This window comes from Ailuropoda melanoleuca, chromosome 1 (genome assembly GCF_002007445.2).
Source record: "Ailuropoda melanoleuca isolate Jingjing chromosome 1, ASM200744v2, whole genome shotgun sequence".
Taxonomy (NCBI): domain Eukaryota; kingdom Metazoa; phylum Chordata; class Mammalia; order Carnivora; family Ursidae; genus Ailuropoda; species Ailuropoda melanoleuca.
In genome coordinates, this window is record NC_048218.1 from 43,732,778 (window position 1) to 43,743,731 (window position 10,954).

The 10,954-nt window shown below is 37.1% G+C and overlaps 1 protein-coding gene across 1 annotated transcript; it reads left to right on the forward strand.

Moving 5' to 3' along the window:
- On the forward strand, positions 1-7,114 carry LOC100481645 (olfactory receptor 5H2-like). The gene is made up of 2 exons (XM_034668467.1): positions 1-36; positions 6,149-7,114. Exons 1-2 carry the CDS (start codon positions 1-3, stop codon positions 7,112-7,114), a joined length of 1,002 nt encoding a protein of 333 aa, XP_034524358.1.
- The last annotated feature ends 3,840 nt before the right edge of the window (positions 7,115-10,954 follow it).

Sequence of the window (10,954 nt, forward strand, 5' to 3'; positions counted from 1 at the left end):
ATGGACATTTGGACCACTTCTTCATGTAACTTACAGGTACCTTCAAGGCCTGCTGAGGTTACATCATAGATGTACCATCTCATTTGATGATGCTGTGGCTGTGAAGTCCTAACTTATGGTTTGGTAGGTAATACAACACCCAATTCATGAAAGGCAACTCTGCTCTTATGGGAACTTGGTGGCCCATGGTTAAGTGTACAATCCCTCTTAAGGCTTAGGAGCAAACCAATAGGTGTTTTTCAAATGGAGAGTAATTATCTGCAGTGATAACATGGCTTAGCTCTAAACCCAAGGGCCTGTGCTGTGATTTACCTACAGAGACCTGCCTAAGTCTCCAAAAAGTGTCCTTATCTCTCACTGTGACTTCAACTGCAATTGGTTTTGGTAGATCATGTGACCCAAGTAGTAGAGCAACTTGTACACCTGCCTACACCTTTGTAAATCCTTCTCCTGTTCAGAGTTGCACTTAAAACTAACAGCTTTCCTGGACACTTGGTGAATGGGTTGGAGTAATACACCCAAATGAAGATGACATTGCCTCCAAAATCCACAGAGCCCCAATAGGTGTTGTACCTCTCTTTTGCTGTAGGAGGGCCAGATGTAACAACTTATCCTTTACCATTGAAGAGATATCTCCACATGACCCACCACTGGACGACTAGAAATTTCACCTAGATAAATGGGCTCTGAATTTTGTTGAATTTATTTCTCAACTTCTCGTACACAAATGTCTACCAATAAATCTACTGTAGTTGCTGCATAGGAATAAATGTGATATTCTATAGCAGGAAAAGATCAAGATCCTTAAGCAAATATTTGCAAATCATATATCTGGTAAGACCTTCATATCCAGAATACAAGAAGAATTTTAAAGCTAAAAATTAAGAAATATATATCAATTTAAAAAAGAGAAAATATTTGAATAGACACTTCAATAAACAAGATATACAAGTGTCAAATGGAGACACAAAAATTTGTTCAGTATAATTCATCATTAAGGAAATGCAAATGATGACCATAATGAGACACAATGACCCACAACTTAAAATAACTAAAATTGAGAAGACTACTCATATTGGAACCAGCAATTCAGACTTTTGTACCTATAGATGGGCCACAAAATGAGATGAGAGATAAATACACAAGACTGAAGGGAGAATTGAATTTATCTCAAGTTTGGATTATGTTGAAATTTCCAGTGCACCTATTGCTTACCCACCCTTCTGCAGAGTTTTCACAGGGTTTTTCTTTTATCTATGTAGTTTATTTCCCCCTCTTCTTTAGCTTTCACAAACAAATTCAAAGGACACAGGATAACTGATTAATGACTCTACCAAAATATAGAAAATTTGCCTTCCCCCTTAGCTGCCATCAAATCCCATGTAGAGGTTAAGCATTTTTCCTCCTCTTCAGATAACAAATCAAAATGTTAGTATTTCTACATTGTACTATTTTGACATAAATAATGTCATTATTTTCTGAATGAACATTCACGTCATTTCTTTCTTCACACTGAAAGATAAATATGAACGCCTTATCACCATGTTCAAAATATCTCACTAGTTGTCCTTAAAAGTGGGATAAAGAACAAAATGCCTGACCTAGCCTCCATGACCCCATGTGAGCCCAAGCATGCTGGTCTTTCTTGTCCCATATGACTCCATCTTGCTTCTCTTTGCATGCCAGCTACATTTACCACTTTTCTTTGTTTATGTCTCCAATGCTTTAGCTCCGAGATCATCTAGACCCTCCAAGGATGGAAGGCCTTAAAGGTGGGAATGTCCAGGGCATAACTGTGTTAGACATGAAGACTCTCAGACATCCTCCCTGACCTATCAAAAGAGAATCTGCATTTTAAGGAAATCACCAGGAGATTCACAGGCATTAATGTTTGAGAAGCACTGTTATATACCACCTCCCACTATAGTCCTTTGTTTCATTTCCCTTTCATCTTCCCTTGACCTCTGCCAAGTAAGATTTCTCACCTGTTTACAAATTAAAGTTCAGTGTAGGTCTGGAATGTGAGCTGCATTTTACATCAAGAGGACACCTGTATTTGAGGTTGGTTCTGAAGGGAATGCAGAACTTTGGCCTCATTAAAATCATGTTATGGACTCTGGGAAACAAACTGAGGGCTTCAGAGGGGAGGGGGGTGGGGGACTGGGATAGGCTGGTGATGGGGATTAAGGAGGGCACATATTGCATGGAGCATTAGGTGTTATATGCAAATAATGGATCATGGAACACTATATCAAAAACTAAGGATATACTGTATGGTGACTATCATAACAATAAAAAATTATTATAAAAAATAAAATCATGTATGATTAGCTGAGATAAGATCATACTATTCAGAGCACTCAGAACATCAAAATTTATACATTGAAATTTGCATAAATATGTCAGAGGTGCCATTAATAGTGGAAAATAGGGACATGATATACAATATCTGTGATGACTTGATGTTTATGATTTCAGAGTCTCTAATGCCATATGAGATACCTGGACTTCTCATACATGTTCGAATCTACAATGCCCAGAAGAATAATTTAGTTTTGTCCTAAGGAGAAGCCTTGGGTGCTACTGGGAGAATTTAATTCTTCATTTCTTCCTCTTCTGGCAAAAAGCCCACAGTTGTACAACTGGTTGACTCTTGTGCTTGAAAGAAATTGATATAAATAACACTTTCCTGAGCTTGTTAAATGAAGCCTCCAAAGTGAATCAGTGTGCAAGGAGTTGCTACCCATGTTATGGTCATTTCAGGGCTACTGTGTTCCTTATCTACTTCAGAAAGCCTAACACTTCAAATGAATTTCCTCAATTTCTTATAAGATATGGGTAAGAGAGAAATGATTACTCTTAAAGTCATTATTCTTTATATATAAAGTTGATATACTATTACATTTATAATAATTTTAGATTGGGTTTACAAGAGTCAAAAAGCCAGGTGAGTAATAGAAAACAAATAGTGAATAATTTACATATTAAATTTTAATGACTGTCTCTAGTAAAGCAAAATAGCCGTAAGACTGAATTAATTCCTTTAACAATGTTTTATTATTGAGTAACATACCTATAACGACATTATAAGTATTCAGGAACTAGAGTATTAAATAATTTAAAGTACATTTAAAAATCATTTCATAATGATTCCTATGTAAGAAACCTTTCTGCTTATTCTGATTAAAAGCTCCAGTACGTTTAAGTGGTCACATTTTCTGTTTTAATCTTTTAAGGTAAGTCATTTGCATATTAACACTCTCCTATCTCCCACTTCTGACAAGAGTTTCATTGACTATATACATGTAGCAGGAAATAGGCAGTACGTGCTCCCTCATTGCTCTATTCAGGATTTATAGCTTAATACGTACCTACATAAACTGAATTTGAGATTTTTTAATTATTTAGTGATTAAGAATTGCCTAGAAAAGAGACTTTTCCAAATGAAAATACATTTACCAAGTGAAATTATTGGCTTTGTTATTTATATCACCTGTATTCCACTCCATTTTGGCTCAATCTTATTCTGCTAAAACACTGGTAGAAACAAGGTGCTCTCAAGTAAAACCATAAGGATTTCTAGAAAAAGTCAGTTCTAATCACTGTAATAACACATGTAAAGAAACTTTTAAATATGAAAAACCTTTCAGTCAGTGCTAATATATTTTTGAACAAAGTTTTTGAAATAAAATCTAACCTAAATATCTCTTGCACACACATATCGGTAGAAAAATAAATTTGGAAATTTGAATTAAAAAAAAGGAATGAAAAGATTCCCAATGTTGACAACTTTAAATGACAACCAGGGTTAAAGTAAACATTTATCCCCAAACTCTGGGCCTTTCCTTTTTTGTTATCCATAGTCTTTTCTGATACATTCTTTTTTTCTTTTAAGGATTCACTTATTTATTTTAGAAAATTAGATAGAGAGTGTGCAATTGGTGGGAGGGACAGAGGGAGAGAGCAAATCCCCAAGCAGACTCCCCACTGAGTGCAGAGTCCAATGTGTGACTCAATCCCAGGACTCTGAGATCATGACCTTAGCTGAAATTAAAAGTCATGTCTTAACCCGCTGAGCCACAAGGTACCCCTGATAGATTCTTAATCTTTCTTCTTTCCTTGTCTTTTCCACACTTATCCATCCATGTGTCTATTATTCTCTGCCTATTTCTGTTCATGCATCTTGTGATCTTCACCCACCCAAACTTCTGCTGACTTCTTTCTCCTTTTCATGGCTTCCTCTCTATTTCTCTTTTGAGAACTCTTATTAAAACAATATCAAGGAAAAATGTTCTATTTGTCCACCTGCAGTAGACATATAACACCTGTCGTCTACATTCTTGGAATAGTTGATGTCACTTTCCTGCCCACTGTGGTGCAACTTCATTACCCATTCACTGCTCATTATTCTCTGGCCTCCACTGCATCACATAACAGAAATTGCTCTCATTAAAGACACTAAACATCTCTTAATTTCCATGCTCAATCACACCTGTTCACTCCGTTTTAGAGCATTTATTTTAGTGATTGACATCATAATTTTTTTTGTCCTTCTTGAGTATCTTCCTCTTTTTGTTTTCATGACACTCATCTGTCCTGATTTCCTTCTGTTCTTGATCATTCTGCTTTGTATCCTTTCCTGGTCTATCCCTGTCTTTATTCATTGCCAGTCAGAACTATTAGTTTCAACAAGAAATTATTTTTTGCAATGAAATCTAACATAGAAATACTGGGAGATTAAAAAAATCAGCTGGAAAAAAATGAGCTTTGCCTGGCACAAAGATTATGTTTTAGAAAAGAGGATCAGGTTGGCTGTCTAAAAGTGACATTTTCACTCCCCTTTAATATACTTTGTCAGTTTAGTTACTCACCATTCTCTTCACTTTATGTATTCTCCAATAGAGATGTCATACATAAGTATGCCTTCAGTCTACCCCAATGACTTTCAATTCATGATTTGTAGTAGACTAAAACTACAAAGTACACATGCACTGGATATCCACAAACTGGCACTGAATCTAAGTTCTCAAATTTTGACAAGAAAAATACCAGTTGCCAAGTGACTCCTCCATTCTACACTAACTCTTTACCAGCAATGTGTCAGAGAGGCACAGCATCTACCTTCAGAAGTCCTTTCCATCTGTCTCTTCATCTTCCCATCAATCTCAAATTCATTTAACACATGGATTAGCCATGTCACATGTGTTTGAATCACCTAGAGATCAAGTAGAATACAGGTTATTAGCCTTAATAATTGATTCACTAAACTAATATCTACAATAAAACCTCAAATCTATATTTTGCATAAGAGTTTCCCCAGATAATGCCAATGTGTAATCTGGGGAACCTTTTATGCAAAATATAGATTTGAGGTTTTACTCTAGGTTCTGGTTTGAGAACACTAAAGAGAAATAGTCACTTCTTCTTGACTAGTATTCCTTATTTCTTTTTTTTAAAGATTTCATTGATTTATTTGACAGAGAGAGACAGCCAGTGAGAGAGGAAACACAAGCAGGGAAAGTGGGAGAGGAAGAAACAGGCTCCCAGTGGAGCAGGGAGCCCGATGTGGGGCTTGATCCCAGGACCCCAGGATCACGCCTGGAGCTGAAGGCAGATGCTTAATGACTGAGCCACCCAGGCACCCCCTTGACTAGTATTCCTGACCCTAATTTCCCCCCTCTGCAGCCTATTTTTTACACCACCACATATTCATTTAAAAAATAATCTACCAGTATTGCTCCCTTCTCTTAAGTTTCAGTGCATGCTTATTCCCTGATGAATAATATTCATGATCCTTCACATGCTATTTACCTCATTTTATTACTGAGGCCCTCCAAGCTCCTCTTCCCTTCACCCTACATCCACATCCAAAACATAAAATTTCTGTATCACACCCATCATATTCCATAAGTTTAGGACATATTACAATGTCTTTAATTTCCACAATTCTGTTCATTGCTGCAAATTTTAAAAATTGAGATAATCGCACTTATTTTCAAGCCCTCAAAATAGATTCCAATCAATACAGAGGCAATAGACATAATCAAGAGAGTATTCTGATGTGCATAATTTTATTTCAACTCTCCTCCCCATATTTTCATGTTATAAATTGAGTGACTTTTTCCCCATTTACTAAATTTCATTTCAGACAACACCCAGTGAGGATATGGAAAAGGAACATAGAAAAGGACATAGAAATGCAACATTGCTGACAGATTTGATTCTCACAGGACTCACATATGAACCACAGTGGCAAATCCCCCTGTTCCTGGTGTTCTTGGTTATCTATCTTCTCACCATGGTGGGGAATCTTGGTCTAATTGCTCTCATATGGAATGACACTCAGCTTCACGTTCCCATGTACTTTTTCCTTGGGAGTCTGGCATGTGTGGATGCTTGGATATCATCCACAGTATCCCCCAAGATGCTGGTCAACTTTTTTGCCAAAACCAAAATGATATCTCTTTCGGAATGCATGATACAATTTTTTTCCTTTGCAATAAGTATAACAGTGGAATGTTTTCTGCTGGCAACAATGGCATATGATCGCTATGTGGCCATATGCAAACCATTACTTTATCCAGTCATTATGTCCAATACGCTCTGCATCCGTCTGTTAGTTTTGTCACTTTTAGGTGGCCTTCTTCATGCCATAATGCATACTTCCTTTTTATTCAGATTATCGTTCTGCAATTCCATCATAGTACATCACTTTTACTGTGACATTATACCATTGCTTAAGATTTCTTGTACTGACCCTTCTATCAATTATCTGATAGTGTTTATTTTTGCTGGATCAATACAGATGTTCACCATACTGATAGTTCTCGTCTCCTACACACTAGTTCTCTTTACAATCTTAAAAAAGAAGTCACTACAAGGCATAAGGAAAGCCTTCTCCACATGTGGAGCCCATCTCTTATCTGTCTCTTTATACTATGGTGCTCTTGTCTTCATGTATGTGCGCCCCGTATCTACACAATCAGAAGATCAAGATATGATGGACTCTCTATTTTACACTGTCATAATTCCTTTCGTAAATCCAATTATCTACAGCTTGAGAAATAAGAAAGTCTTAGATTCATTGAGAAAGATATTAAAGAGAAATCCTTAGAACTCACATTAATATCTGTTCTCCTGTCATTTAAATGACACAAACCGTACAGATTACATATTTGCATGTGTTGATTACTGTTCAGTGTTTGCAGTTATAATTCTCCTAATGTTTAAATGACTTAAGGTGAGAGTACAAATAAATATATGTATATGTAGTCAAAAAATAGAGGTAATTTTAATCAAGTGTTCATGACATAAAAATAATTTAAAAGGAAACAAAATATTTTACCTGTTTGCATGTTTCAATGTGGCTTCGTAAATGCATTAAATCTTGTAATAGGATAATTTCTCTAAAAAGAATTTGAATATGATATATTTGACAGCCATACAACTATGCAGCCTGAAGACTCACATTGCATTTATTCCATATTGGAGTCAGGGTTGTGTTTGAGTGAACAGAGACTAAAAAGTATAATGAATGATCAGATTTCAGGTTCACCTCTGCCCTTCCTCTCTCACTGTTGATTACCTACACCCTTCAACTGTTATCACTGAGGTCCTCACATTAAAATTACTCACTTCTGTCATTTGCTGTAATATTGTTACTTTTCATACATCCTGTTGATATTCTCTTACTTCCAAAACATTGACTAAATAATATCCTACTTCAGCAACTTTTCATGGATTGTCATATCTATTTGCTGTGTGTTGATTAATTTGCTGTTGTTGTTGGTATAAATATTTTTAATAGCTATTATTTATTGATATGAGAGAGAGAGCTAGACAGCATGCAAGAGCAGGGGAGAGGGGCAGAGGGAGAAGCAGACTCCCCACCTAACAGGGAGCCCAACACGGAGCTACATCCCAGGACCCTGGGAACAAGACCTGAGCCAATGGGCTTAACCATCTGAGCCACATAGGTGCCCCTGTTGTTGTTGTTTGTTGTTGTTTAAAGTAGGCTCCATGCCTAGTGTGGGGCCCAACACAGGGCCTGATCTCACAACCCTGAGATCAAGACCCCAGCTGAGATCAAGAGTGAGATACCCAACTGACTGAATCACTCAGGTGCCCCTCTGTTGATTAGTTTTAAACATTTTTTGCAGTTATAATTGCCCTCGTGCCAATGACTTTAAGTGAAAGTACAAATAAACATCTTTAATATATCTGTATGTGTGTACACACATACAGTTGTTCTCCCTGGCATTATTTGAGGTTCATGCCCCCAAAACATTGATTTAACGCTGACATCTCCTAAAATTTTCCTAATGGATTCTGTGTTATTGATGAAATGAGTTTCATTTCTGGACTCTTTCCTCTTAGGTACACACTTTTGTTCATACAGGTCTTCCTATGTAGAATTCTTCCTCAATTACACTCACTTTCACTTATAATTGAAATGGGTTGTTTCTTCAAGATCTATCTTAAATGTTATAACTTCCTTGATCTATTTCCAGATTATCTCAAAGAGGATAGGAATGCTCACTTGTTTGAGGCATTGCATATTTCATTTATTTTTTTAGGCTACAAATGGCCTTGTGTAATACTTATTTTTAGCTTATAAACTTCTTTAGATTACAATCTTTAGCAGTGTTTAGCACACTGAGTTCCTAAATAAGTATAAAATATATATAAATTTAAAATGAAAATAACAGCACAAATACTTCAAATAAATAAATTTATTTAATGAGAATGTGTCACTCGTTTTCATATTATAACGAGTCTTAGGGGATTACTGGGCCTGGAGTGTCTGCCGCAGGCAAGCTCATCTTCCTAACTTTCTTTCAAGACAGTCATGAGTATCATACACCTAAAGTGAATTATTCTTATTCTTCTTATCATGAGGATTAGCTCCTGGGACAGAATACAGCACAACTTCAGAGAGTTCTCTATTAGGTGTTTGTTTAAAGATACAAAACAGGAAAGTATTTAAAACAAATATTACCATGTAGTTCTGGAGTTTCAGATCACAACATTAGACCAGGTCATCTGCCATGTTTTTGTTTCCTTGAGGGATACCCCCAAGTCCAAGGAAATGGAGTGAATACATCAGAGTCCAGATATTGTCATTATTTTTCACTAGAGAATCCATGCTAATGCATAGGTCTGTAGCTTAATTCTTGTTGCTATATAACATTCCCATTGTGCTGATTTTTTCTGTAAATTATCTGCATTTTTGCTTGCTCATGTAACATGATGACCCAAGACTGTATTGGTAATAAAAGCACCTGGTGTGTATTTCTTTTGTAACTATAAAAATCTGTTTCCCTAATTGGCCATTTCTTTGAATGAAAAGGTTGACGTCAATCTGAGTATGTGAGGCTGGTATATACAATATCTGGTCCTATGTTAGGTTAGGTGGGTGTGGAATAGGCTTTGGCGGTCTCAGAAACTCAGACTTCTTGTGCAGACTTCTCATGTCTCATCTATAGAGTCCTACTGCCCTGTGTGTCTTTTGTTAAACTTCCAATGACTTTATGCCTTCCAGAAATTCACTGAAACCTTCTGTTCACTGATGTGCTCCCATTCTTTTTTCCATTACAGAATTTCTCATCTTTGTACATCATTTTTATCAATTCAATCTCATGTTGGGAAAGACCTAAAATATACATCTCTGCAAAGCCCACATTTTAGACAAGATAGTCTACAAACTTTTTAAAAGTAAACTATGAAGTTACATATGTATTACTTAATGAATGTTTAGATGTGAAGGATGATATCACAATGCTAAGTTTATCCAGTTGTCTGGACTAATGTTGAAAGTGGATTAAACTGCCTTTTAAAATTCATAATAATAATAATATAATACTTTTTCATATGAGCATACTGATTTTCTTTCCTGGAGATTTAAAAGAATTCATTGTTCCTCTTTCCATATACATATATATACATTTTTTCCTCGTCATTTTATAATACCTGTTGAGAACTTGCTGTCAACATTATCCTAGACTGTGCTCGAAGAATCAACACATTTAGGATGTAGGTAAAAACAAACACCAATTGAGGACAGCTAAGATGGTGGAGTTATAGGAGGGCTCTAGGCTTGCTTTGAGCCTGAAACACCACTAGATAAATATTAAATCATTGTGAATAACCAAGAAATCAATCTGAGGATTGACAACATACTGCACACAACTAGAGGAAGAAAAGAGGCCATTATCATGGAAGGTAGGAGGTGAAGTGCTGTGGTTTGCGGGAGATATAGATCAGAGTTGCTGTAGAGGGGAGGAAGGCTGGGCAATAGAGAAAGGTGAGAGAAAGACAGAGAGATAGAGAGAGAGAGAGAAAATGAGAGAAAGAGAAAGGAGTACACAGTGGATTGCACACACACAAAAAAACCACTTTGCCAAAGCCATTGACTGGAAAAAAGAAAGAGGTTGCTTTGTGTGAGTTTTTACAACAAGTGGGGCTCAAAGACTGGAGTTTTAGAGGTCTGTGGTGTGCCTGGTGTGGAACCTTGGGGGCACTGCAGTGTTCCTGTGGAGAAGGTGGGCAGATAGCCCAGGGGGCAGATGGCATGACCTGAGGATCCCCTGGGACACAATCGGAGAGATGATTCCTCCTTCTTGGCGTGATCTGGGAAAGGGAGCATTGCCTCTCCATGGACAAAAGAGCCTGGGGACCATTTCCTAACCCCCACCCCGCAGCACAGGTGCAGAGACACCAACTGATGGTATTTAACCTGGACACTGTCTCTTTGCTGTGCTTTACCCCAAAACCCATGCTTCTGTGCTTTGATGCTATCGCCACTCTGGGTCAAACTGCAGCAGTCCCAGCATGGCAAGACCATCCCCCAGAGAACCAGTGGGGGTCCACACCATGCCAGGTTGCTAACATTTGGAGTTTTAAAAGTCAGTGGGCCTGCGTGGAATAGAGCCCAAGGTGTACTTCACTGCCTATT